General features: G+C 46.9%; 1 protein-coding gene across 2 annotated transcripts in view; it reads left to right on the top strand.

Annotated features, from left to right (window-relative positions):
* Window positions 1-12,374, top strand: part of pknox2 (PBX/knotted 1 homeobox 2) — a 106,399-nt gene that overhangs the window by 87,425 nt on the left and 6,600 nt on the right. For both annotated transcript variants that reach the window (XM_023962256.1, XM_023962255.1), the window contains one exon: window positions 8,351-8,448. In XM_023962256.1, the coding sequence (XP_023818024.1) occupies window positions 8,351-8,448 (98 nt within the window). The remainder of the gene's footprint in view (window positions 1-8,350; window positions 8,449-12,374) is intronic.

Raw genomic sequence — 12,374 nt, 5'->3', positions numbered from 1 at the left:
GATAAACATGAATGAACAAGAATGTATGTGTCACGGCGTGTAGATGGATCCCAGGGCAGAGTCAGACTTAATGTGTCAGATAAATGACGTTTATTTGCTTCACCACAGGAACAAAACCAAAGGAGGCAGACTGGGGGTGAAGGCAGGAGGCTAGGCCACGGACAGCGTTCACAGGAACAAGGGCGAGGCCACATGGAGAGGAAAATAACCTGGCAGGTTGGAAGAGCCAGGGAGAGGCTTTTAAAGGACAGTGTAGATTGGGTGCAGGTGTGCAGAGACACCAGTCTAGAAGGCCACGCCTCCTGCCCCAGGCCACCCTGCAGAAGCACAAAGCAGACAAAACATAAGTACAAAACACAGCAACACAAAACCAAATAAAAGAAAACCCCTAACCATAACAGGGCTCCCCCCTCAAGGCACGCCCCCCGGCGGGCAACCAGACCCAGCCGAACGGCTAGCATAAAAGTCAGAAATAAGGGCAGGGTCCAGGATGAAAGAGCGGGGCACCCAAGAACGCTCCTCAGGACCATAACCCACCCAGTCCACCAAAAATTGCAGGCCACGACCCTGCCGCCGGACTCCAAAAGGCGACGGACAGCAAAAGCCGGACCGCCATCCACGACCCGGGCGGGAGGAGGGGGCTCGGTCGGAGGGCTAAGAGAGCTGGAGGACACAGGCTTCAGGAGAGACACATGAAAGGACGGATGAACGTTCAGGGAGGGAGGCAATTTCAGGCGGACGACAGAGGGATTGATGACACGGTCAATCACAAAAGGGCCAATGAAGCGAGGAGAGAGTTTCCTAGACTCACACTGCAGCGGGATGTCCCGGGTCGACAGCCAGACCTTTTGCCCCCGTACGTAGTCCGGAGGAACCCTATGGCGGTCCGCCAGTGCACGGTTCCGCGAAGCAGTCCGGGAGAGGGCCGCCCGGACCTCACGCCAAACCCGACGGGCCCTCCTGAGGTGGTCCTGGACAGACGGGACAGCCACCGCACTCTCCTGGAGGGGAACAGGGGAGGCTGATAGCCAGCAGAAGCCATGAAGGGAGATACACCCGTTGCAGAAGGTGTTGTGGGAGTATTCGACCCAGGGCAGGAAAGTGGACCAGGATGCAGGGTGACTGGCAGTCACACAGCGTAGAACCGCCTCCAGGTCCTGGTTAGCACGCTCCGTTTGTCCATTGGTCTGGGGATGGTAACCCGAGGAGAGACTCGCTGTAGCTCCAATCGCTCGGCAGAAGGCGTTCCACACCCTGGAAGTGAACTGGGGGCCACTTTTCGACACGATGTCCTGGGGGAGGCCGTGTAACCTGAACACGTGCTGGACGAGGAGGTGGGCAGTCTCTAAGGCGGAAGGAAGCTTGGAGAGGCACGAAGTGGACAGACTTGGAGAACTGATCAGCGATGGTCAAATTGGTAGTGTTACCTTCAGAGGGGTGGAAGGCCTGTAACGAAATCCAGAGAAATATGGGACGAGGGCCGGTGCGGTACAGGAAGCGGTCGCAGGAGACCCGCAGGTGCACGGTGGGAGGCCTTTCCACAAGCACATATAGTGCAGGCCTGGACGAACTCCCGGGTGTTCGAGGCCATGGAAGGCCACCAGAAGCGCTGCCGCAGTAGAGTTAGGGTGCGGTGAATACCAGGATGGCAGGCCACCTTAGAGCAGTGACCCCACTGCAACACTGACGAACGAGTTGATGGAGGAACAAACAGAAGTCCAGGGGGACACTCAGGAGGAGAAGGGCCGTTCACCTGGGCTCTCTGGACAGCATGCTCCACCTCCCAGACAGCGGCACCGATCACACAGGAGTGGGGTAGTATCGTATCCTGAGATGTCGGGTCTAAAGCCGGGTTGTCGGACTGACTGGATAGAGCGTCTGGTTTCACGTTACGTGAACCGGGGCGGTAGGTGAGGGTGAAATTGAAGCATCCCAGGAAAAGGGACCAACGAGCCTGGTGTGGGTTTAGCAGAACGGAGGTACGACGGGTTTTTATGGTCAGTCCATACCAGGAACGGTTGAGATGCACCCTCCAACCAATGTCGCCATTCGGTCAAGGCCAGCACCACCGCCAACAGCTCCCGGTTTCCCACGTCGTAATTTCTTTCTGCTGGTGAGAGCTGCCGAGAGTAGAAAGCGCAGGGGTGCATCTTTTGATCAGAGGACGACCGCTGGGAAAGGACAGCGCCAACCCCAGACTCTGATGCATCCACTTCTACCACAAATTGAGCCGTAGGATCAGGGTGAGACAACACAGGTGCAGAACAGAAAAGATGTTTCAGTCTTTGAAAAGCCAAATCGGCTTCCTTGGACCAGGAGAACTGTTCTTTTACAGAGGTGAGTCTGGTGAGGGGGGAGGCCACTGAACTATAATTTCGGATAAACCTACGGTAAAAATTAGCAAACCCCAAGAACCTCTGGAGTTGCTTTCTGTTAGTGGGTCTAGGCCAGTCCGCCACTGCTTTAATCTTAGCAGGGTCTGGCTTGAGTTGCCCCCCCCTTTTAATAACAAAACCAAGAAAACTGATAGTGGAAACATGAGAAACACATTTCTCCCCCTTGACATAGAGCCTATTGGTTAACAACCACTGAAGGACATGTCTGACATGTTGAACGTGCTCTGCAGGAGTCTGTGAAAAAATCAAAATGTCATCTAAATAAACAAACACAAATCTATTCAACATGTCACGCAGCACATCGTTAATGAGACACTGAAATACCGCAGGAGCATTGGTAAGTCCAAAGGGCATCACAGTGTATTCAAAATGTCCGAGGGGGGTGTTGAATGCCGTCTTCCACTCATCTCCTTCCTTTATCCTCACCAAGTGATAGGCGCTTCGGAGGTCTAGTTTAGTGAAAACTGTGGCGGTCTGTAGAGAGCTGAAGGCAGAGTCCATGAGTGGAAGAGATTACTTGTTCTTAACAGTGATAGCGTTTAAACCTCTGTAATCGATGCAAGGGCGGAGGGTTCTGTCCTTTTTCTCAACAAAGAAAAATCCAGCCGCTACTGGAGAGGAAGAGGGGCGAATGAGACCAGCTGCCAGGCTCTCTGTAATATAAGTCTCTTCACTTTCTGGTTTAGAGAGGTTATACAACTTGCTAGAGGGAAGTGGAACTCCAGAAATCAGCTCAATCTCACAGTCATATGGTCTATGGGGAGGCAGAGACTTAGCGTGGTCTTTTGAAAAGACATCTTTGAGGTCATGATATTCTGGTGGAACTAAAGAAAGGTCTACAGGCCTAGGGGGCGTGTGCGAACAGGCAACAGGCGGCACAGCAGCATGCAGGCAATGAGAATGGCAAAACAGGCTCCAGTTTACAATAGATTGTGATGACCAATCTATGTGTGGGTTATGCAACTTCAACCAAGGTAGACCTAACACGAGCTGAGCTGACGTAGAGGGAACCACATTAAAACAGATCAGTTCTCTGTGATTTCCAGAAACCAGCAGAGACACAGGGAGAGTACGATGAGTAACACAGGCCAATAGTCTACCGTCCAAAGCATAAACTCTCCTAGGCCTAGGGAGTGGTTCTGTAGGGATCTTGGACTGAGAAACAAACTGAGAGTCGATGAAGTTGTCATCCGCACCAGAGTCCATTAAAGCATGGATCTCTACTGTGGTTGAAACAAAAGAAACAGTACCTTCAAGGAGGAGGCGCCGGGAGGAGGGGTCAACAGGGGTTCGGCTCACCAGTGCCCCTCCTGAGCCTGATGAGCCTGGTCTTTTGGCCGCGCGGGACAGCTACGCCTGAGATGGCCGGACAGGCCACAGTAGATGCAGAGCCCCTGGTGGAAACGGCGTTGACGTTCCTCAGCCGAGAGCCGAGTCCTGCCGAGCTGCATGGGCTCTTCACTGCTGACCAGCTGGATTGGTGCTGAGGTGGGCGTGGCCGCCCTCTGAGCCGCAGCCGGGGGACTCACGGGCTGGTGACGTAGCTCAGGCGGAGAGAAGCGGCTTGAGTATGGCGTTCCTCCTGCTCTTTCCCTGCGTCTCTCCCGAAGTTGGTTGTCCAGTCTGGTGGAGAGGGAAATCAACTCCTCCAGACTTGACGTTTCGTCGCGAGCCGCCAGTTCATCTTTAATGTCCTCCCTGAGGCCGCGGTAGAAGATTCCTGTGAGCGCTCCCACCCGTCCCACCCACACTCTGCAGCCAGAATCCGGAAGTCGATGGAGTAAGCCGACACTGGACCAGAACCTTGGCGTAGGGCGAGCAGGCGGTTACTCGTCTTTTTCCCCTCCAGGGGATGATCAAAAACGCGCAGCATTTCTGCGGTGAACAGCGGCAGGGATTCACAGAGCGGGGAGTTTCCGCCAGACAGCACTACAGCCCAGGCGGACGCTTTCCCTGAAAGCAAACTCATTATGAAAGCCACTCTTGCTCTGTCGGACGAATAAGAGAAGGGCTGCTGCTCAAACACAAGCCTGCACTGGTGGAGAAACGGTTTGCAGAGTCCTGGTTCTCCTGAAAACCTGCTCGGAGTGGGGATGAAGGGCTCACGGAGCTGTGAGGCAGGAACCGGAGGAGGAACTGGACTCGGAGCTGGGTTGAGGTCCATGGAAGGAGCATGGTCTGAAGACTTTAGAGATGTGAGTTGGGAGGAGACCTCGTCCAGACGACCGCCGAGCCGGTTTACTCCGGTGGAGAGATGTTGAAGAGAAGACATGATCTCCTGAAGAGCTCGGTCATGTTGTCCCACGAGAGCCCCTTGGGATGTGATGGCTTGCTTCACTTTGTCTAGCTCCGCGGGATCCATTGTGGCCAGGTTATTCTGTCACGGCGTGTAGACGGATCCCAGAGCAGAGTCAGACTTGATGTGTCAGATAAATGACATTTATTTGCTTCACCACAGGAATAAAACCAAAGGAGGCAGACTGGGGGTGAAGGCAGGAGGCTAGGCCACAGACAGCGTTCACAGGAACAAGGGCGAGGCCACATGGAGAGGAAAATAACCTGGCAGGTTGGAAGAGCCAGGGAGAGGCTTTTAAAGGACAGTGTAGATTGGGTGCAGGTGTGCAGAGACACCAGTCTAGAAGGCCACGCCTCCTGCCCCAGGCCACCCTGCAGAAGCACAAAGCAGACAAAACATAAGTACAAAACACAACAACACAAAACCAAATAAAAGAAAACCCCTAACCATAACAGTATGTTGGGTTAATGATGCTGCGCTATTTTTGTTCGAGCTGTTACCATTCTGACAAGGTTAATAAAAGCCAATAAAAGCCCTGCAGGATCTCCAGCTTCTGGAAATGAACCCAAACGGCAGAAAAAGGTTCTGACTCTGCAGAGGCTCTGGCTCTGGGAGTTTTAAAACAGGGTCAATTATTCGCGGATTTTTCGTTATTCGCGGGGGGGAACGTAACCCCCGCGAATACGGGGGGATTACTGTATACGCACACTTATATGTTGGTGGGTATAAAAGTTTAACACATTGATGTCTGAACTAAGTAAAGGACATTAGGGATCAAATTTGGATCACCTTAAAGTGAACAAAAATAGATTGTACATTTGAAACAAACAAATAAAATACATAAATAAAAATAATCAAATAAATTAATCAACTTTAGGGTGGTACAGATTTATGGGGTTCAGTTTGAGTTAATTTATCTTTGTCTTTAAAAATCCCCCTTCATGCAGCCTTACAAGCTGAAAATATTTTCTTTTTTCTTGATCTTAGTCTGCATCATATTGAACAAACAGAAGCCTGGAGTAACGCGATTTGAATTTTAAACTGTATCACAGCCTCACTTGACACAGATTTCTGATTGGTTGATCACAGTGGGAGGGAAAACTCAGTGGTTGACGTCACCAACGGGCCGGAATCTGCAAGCGGGAGAAGTGCAGAGAACGAGAGACCTTTGACGAGCGTTTGTCGTATTTTTTCTGCGTTTTTACTATCCGTGGGATGAATCTCCAACATTTTTTTTGCTTGTCTGGAAAGGATTCAAGTAAAATCTTTGAAGTTTGCACGGTAAGCTTGCGATTTCTTTCCTCCAACTCTCAACTCAGTGCTAAAGGTGTTTTAAGCTAGCTCCGCCAGTACTGCAGTCTGGGCTACTCGCGGTGGCTTTGGCTGTATAAGTAATTATTACATTTTAAAAAGGATAACGATAACATTGAAGTGTTATCTTTGTTTGTTATGTGCTGTCTATTATCAATCTACTCATGCCAGATTTTAATGTTCTTGTCTTACAGCTGATGCCTAAGATGTGCCACTCTACCTGGTTGGGAACAAATTGAAGAGGCCAAGCTCAAGAAAGCCGTTGTCAACAAATGTAGGGCAGAGCAGGTTCTAAGGCCACTGCTATGATCTACAGTATGCGGACTGGTTTCCCTTCCATCTTTTTTCTTATTTTTTATCTTAATTTGGTTTTCAAATTGGTTCATGGATTTGATAGTCTGCAAGTTTCAGAGAATGTTTTTATGTTTATGTTTTTATAATGTTGTTTTTTTCAGTGTGTTGTTTAAAATCTGGAAGTATTCATGACCAGCGTGTCAACCAGATTGAGTACGCCACGGTTCATGTACTTAATGCATTTAATATTTTAAAAAGTGTGTAATACTGCTACCACAATTCAAATGCTGTACTGATGATGGTGCTGCCCAAATAAAGTGTAAAGCATTTACATTTTTAGTTTTGTTTTTACTGTTACTGTATATCAGTGGTCTCCCATCCTGGTCCTTGAAGGTCACTGTTCTGGATGTTTTAGCTGTTTTCCTGCTCCAACAGATCTGCTGCAGTGGTTGAATTGCCTCTTCAAGTTCTGCAGGAGGTGGTTAATCACCTGTTGATTCACATCTGGGGAGCAAAGAAACATCTAAACCCTACAGGATGGTGGCCCTTGAGGACCAGGATTGGCGACCACTGCTATAAAACTAAATTCTCTTTTCTTTCTCAAATATCCTTCTCATTAACGGCTTTGGTAAGACATTCAAGAGAAATGATTAAGACATGAAAGAGACATCAGACAGACAATGATGAGATCTCTTTTAGGACTCGTTCTTCTCAGATTTGTCTCATGAGCGTCTTAGATTCGTCTCTCCCACTTCTTAATTATTGCTCTAACAGTTGTCTCAACTCAACCTCATTTGTCTCAGTGATGTCTTTTCTCATTATAGCTGAACTCTTGCTCCTAAGGGACCCTTAGGAGCAAGAGTTCAGAAGCAAATGATCACAGAATGATACGAATATGAGACGCTCAAACTGATCTCAAGAGACGAGATCAAGCAACATGAGCAACAGATTTTTCCTATGGGCTGTTTCTCAACACTGCTATAACGTACCTGCTGTCTCTCAACCGTTTAAAGAAACTTTTCTTCATTCACACCACATCTTCGTCCCTTTTGTGTTTTCTGTTTTGAGCCTACATTGTTTTTTTTCTTTTCCCTTTCCATTTAATCCTGTCATCAGACAATCACACAGTTCAAATAAAAACAAACAGAGCGCGTCTCTGCAAGAGCGCCATCCAGCACGTTCTTGCGGACACGTGCTGGATGGCGCTCTGTTCAAGACCCGAGGGAGGGGGGAGCGGCTGCGGCGGGGGTGCCCCCTTTGGCCGGCGCCCCTTTGTGACGCATATTCTGCATACCCACTTTTTGCGCCACTGGCTATGAATGTTAGCTTTATAAAATAAAGCTTCAGCAAGGATTTCAATGAGAAGCACTGTTACAGTTCAGCCTAGCATGCTCATTACAATGTTCAGTCTCTTGTTTACAGAGGATTTCTTTGCCTTAAACGTTTACCAGCTTATAACATTATCTCACAATTTTTGCTACTGAAATAAGGCACTGAGTTTTCCAAAGGATGCTGCAACAACATTTACATTTTTTTAAATGTATTAACATTTTCTTAGGAAGACCATAAACAAGTACAGCTAGTTCACAGTTACCTCATAGAAAAAAAATGTTTCCATTTAGGATCAAACCAGGGACGAAAAGATTAAATGTTATGAGCTTGTTTTTGATTACAGTTAAGACTTGAGGACCTGAGCGGGCCTGTTTGTGTGCCTGACCTACTGCTTACTTTTATTGTACAAAGTGTGTACTACCAAATGTCAAATGGCCTCTGGAAATCCCTGTTACACCAAAATAAATCAATACCTTTGATCTCTACACACTGTAAGCTTTAATGTTTGGTATAAGGGCCTTGATCAAGGCTAGTTAAGGCAGGAGCAGAAAGACATTTCTCTTTTTTCTTGTTTTATCAGGGTTAGTCAACATTAGAGGGGCTTTGAGTCTTATTAATTGGCTATCGAGTAGTTGGTGCACCTTCAGTGGAATTGTGAGGTTTGGGCTTCTAATAGTGGATGAGGCCACTTGATACTCACGGCAGCAAATTATCTCCTCAGGTGGGACCCTGTACCAGTCAGTTGCCATGGTGACATCACAAGGGCCAGTGTTAACGCAGGCGCTACCGACAGGAACTATCCAGATTCAGAACTCACAGGTAATGTCATGCGTGCCGTGAGCTATTAGCCAGCCGTTATGATCCCTCCCTGTGCTTTTACCCCACACTGTTTCACTCCTTACATCTCACAGCAGACCCACTGCACCATTGCCCACTACCTCCACTTGGCAAGGTTTCTTTTCATTGCCTCTGTCTGGTTGCAACCCCCTGCTGCCACTCTAAATTGACATTGTTTATCCCAATAATGTTTAGATGGCTTTCATTGTCCTTTTGGCTGTTATTGTGAATGTAAAGCAAGAATTTCCTTTGCTTGTTTTAGAGTTTTTATGCATGAAAGGAACAATGAATCTCACATAGATCAGTTTTGCCCAGCACTTGGTTTCATATTATCTCACAATTATCTACAAACAGCAGGAAAGCAGAACTCCAATGACTATACAGAAAGAGAGATGGTCCTAGAAAACAGTGTGGCATGTTCAAAAACAATACACGGGTCTTCTCTAGAGTTAAAGGAGTAGTCACATAATTCTACCAGTACCATTCAATCAACTTTTTTTCTTTCAAATTCTCCAATTAACTTAGGCTATCTTAGATGACCCCCCCCCCCCCCTTACATTGAGGTGTTCTCCCTACCATGACAAAGGTGGATAAAGGTGGAAAGATTTCATGTAATCCATGGACACCAGTGAAGATCACAAATCATTGAAGAAAAAGGTTCAGAGCACTGTCTAGTGGGTCTAGATGACCCACTCCCAGAGTTAAAATCCCTGGGATAGCACAAGGGTTACATAATGTGCGTGGTATCATTGTGTATAAAAATGTTTTATAAAAGTATTTACCATAAATTCCGGACTACAAAGTCCGGACTACAAAGCGCACCCGATTACCCATTACTCATTTTCACATGTTTAATTAGTTTTATACATACACAAGCCGCGTCAGAGTACAAGCCGCGCATGTGTTAGGCGATATTGTCATCCTGACAGATCACGGCCAGCATCCCAGAGTGAGTGCAATTTATTAGCACATTGTGGGTGGTGCCAGTTTTGCCTCTGGCTCACGTATTTGAGTGTATCGACATCCGTCAAACAGCATGGACCTATATTCTGTTCACAAGTTCCTCAGTTATGGTGTTTTTATTTCATTTTTTTTTTACTTATTGACAATCTAGGTATCATACATAAAATTACAAACAGTAACCATATAATCAACATTACATCCCTCAGTTATGATGAGGAAATTTACATCCGCGATTCCACATTTCCCATGAGTCTTAGGGGCTAAAGGCGAGGCCAATGCTCGGCTCGCCATTCTGTTGTACGTGTTTAAGAATGACCAAGTATCAGCAGTGCATGGAGGGGTGAACGGGTAAAGCTCTCCTTCCGCTTGTGTCGCGGCAGCGTTATGGGAGTAACAGGACTGGTTAGAAAACACAACGGTAAAATACAGCAGCGGCGACTGAAAAGTGCGCGCCTCAGCGCGATACGCGCGCCTCAGTGCGGCGCGTGCGTCAGAATTCAGAAGCCTCTGCGCTCCGCTCCCGCCCCGCGCGCTCCTTGTCTCCCCTTCCTATCTACTCCGACAGCTCTGGCCAGGGCGGCTTCAAGGAGGAGCACTTCGTCCCCGTTGCGCCGGTGGATGGAGCAAATCGTTTCTGTGCAAAGCAATCGGACTTAATACTGTACGTATGAGGGGCGGATGCGTTGTTACGTGTGGGAGCCTTCAGACTGCCATCGGCCCCGCAGCGAAATCAGCAGGAGAAGATGTCTCCAGCTCACACGGAGGCTGTGAGTTTTTCAAAGCAAAATTCCGCTTTTACGGTTTCCTTAGAAACCGTAAATGGAGTGAAAATTCACTCCATGCGCTGTTCTCTCCGTCACGCAGCAAACCGGCTTTTCCAAACCCGTTGGTGACGGTGGACTTTTTTACGCTGCTTTTAACGATTGCTTTTAACTTGAAAGCTTCATCATATTGTAGCGGCGATCACATGCACGTTGGGTCTAATGGCACCAAAGGATTCTGGGATGCGGCCGGGCATGCGTGTTTCATTTTGTTGAACCATGACTGAAGTGTCTAAGACCTGAAGTCAAGTCCATGCTGTTTGGCTGCTTAGAGGTGTGTTGAATATAAATGCCTTGTGCTAGAATACAAACTATTCACTGAGTTCGAAAGTACGTACATGGCGGCCACTAATTAAATCCATAAATTAGCCGCGTCACTGAATAAGCCGCAGGGCTGTAAGCGCAGGAAAAAAGTAGCGGCTTATAGTCCGGAAATTACGGTAGTTTAATTGTGTCTGTTGTCCACTTCACCTTAATCCTGTTTCTTAAATGTTGTTATTACTTCTTCTTAAGTTTAACATCTAAAATAATCCAGACGTTATTAGAAAAGTGTTTCAGTTGTAAAGATGACTTGGACCAAACTCTGGGATGTTTGGCTGTTAAGAAACACAAACCTGGAAGGAGAACTAAACTGTTGACCTCTGATTTCATCAAGAAGATTTATAAACTGTTTAATGTGTGTTCGTTGTGGTTTAAGACGTTTAACAGGGAAGACTCATTGTACGCTGTCACTTTAACACAGTGCATCATGGGACATGTACTGCAAAAAATGACACCGATGCCAGAAAGACTCTGTCCTCTTGTTTCATGGTCTGACACGGGGGGGGGGGGGATGTATTCCAGAAAACATGTTTAAATCCGCCTGAACTTGCTTACTCTGGGTATGTCGGTTCCAAAAGACCGGATATGAGTTAGAGTAATTACGCTCCACTTGGTAACCCTGGGTTAATGCACGTGCACAGCAGGTACATAAAGACATTCTCAATGGATCGCCAATTTCCAGAGTCACCATGGAAACACATGGTGAAAAAAAGAGAGAGTGGTATACTTTAGTGAGACGGAGTCTGAGAGTGTAACCCTTGTGCTATCCTAGGCACTTTAACATTGGGAGTTGGGTCATCTAGAACCACTAGACAGTGCTCTGAACCTTTTTTCTTCAATGATTTGTGATCTTCACTGGTGTCTATGGATTACATGAAATCTTTCCACCTTTATCCACCTTTGTCATGGTAGGGAGAACACGTCAATGGAAGGGGGGGGTCATCTAAGATAGAACAAGGGTTAAACTGATCAATTAGAAATTGATCAGTTCTGATGTTCAACATTTTCTCTAACAAACGGCTTTGTTTTGCTGTGGATTGAGCATGAAAAATGAGAAAAAAAAATTAAAAAGTAAATTCACTAAAAAAACAACTTTTGTGGAGCGTTCCTTTTGCTAATGTTGAGAGCTGTTGGTTTAGCGGTTCGGCGTTGGTTATAGCCTATAATAACCACAAAAGAAAGAGATGAACAGATTACATCTCGGCATCTTTGTCCGGAAAAGGGAGAGAGGGACGCTACAGTATCACCAGAAAGTTGTTTTCTCATGATGATGAAATAGTAGATGCTGGTATTACGAGAAAAGGGTCACAAAAAAACGTTGGATTGGCCGTTTTCAGCTTCCGTATATGATGCCAATGCAACATGAGTCAAATTATTTCAAAATACCAGTTTTTATGGGTACATTTTCATGGAGTGGATTACGGAAGTGAAACAAGGTCAAGACAAAACAAACAATCAATGATTACAAAAAAAGTGCCAGAAACCTGGTCCACCCACTTAATGTGCTGCAGCGTTTGTACAAATATCTCAGTTTTATTACATCAGGCAGGAAGTAGAGCAAGTTAATGCTATCCATTCAGTAAGTAAGTAAGCGCCTTGGGAAATGCAATGTAAGGCCTCACTCACCCGTTATGGGGGCTGCGGGCTTTTGGGTTGTTCAGGGCTGATGAGGGTCACAGAGAGTAAAACTTGTGTCTTGCAGTTCTCTTGAGGCTCATACAGCCAGATATTGTCTTGCGTGTGGTAAGCATACATATGTGTTAGCTACAAAAACTCATGAGTTACAAAAACTCATGATGTACA

Source organism: Oryzias latipes, chromosome 14, assembly GCF_002234675.1.
Source record: "Oryzias latipes chromosome 14, ASM223467v1".
Lineage (NCBI taxonomy): Eukaryota > Metazoa > Chordata > Actinopteri > Beloniformes > Adrianichthyidae > Oryzias > Oryzias latipes.
The sequence above is the reverse complement of the archived record's forward strand: the minus strand, read 5'-3'. Positions and strand labels throughout refer to the sequence as shown.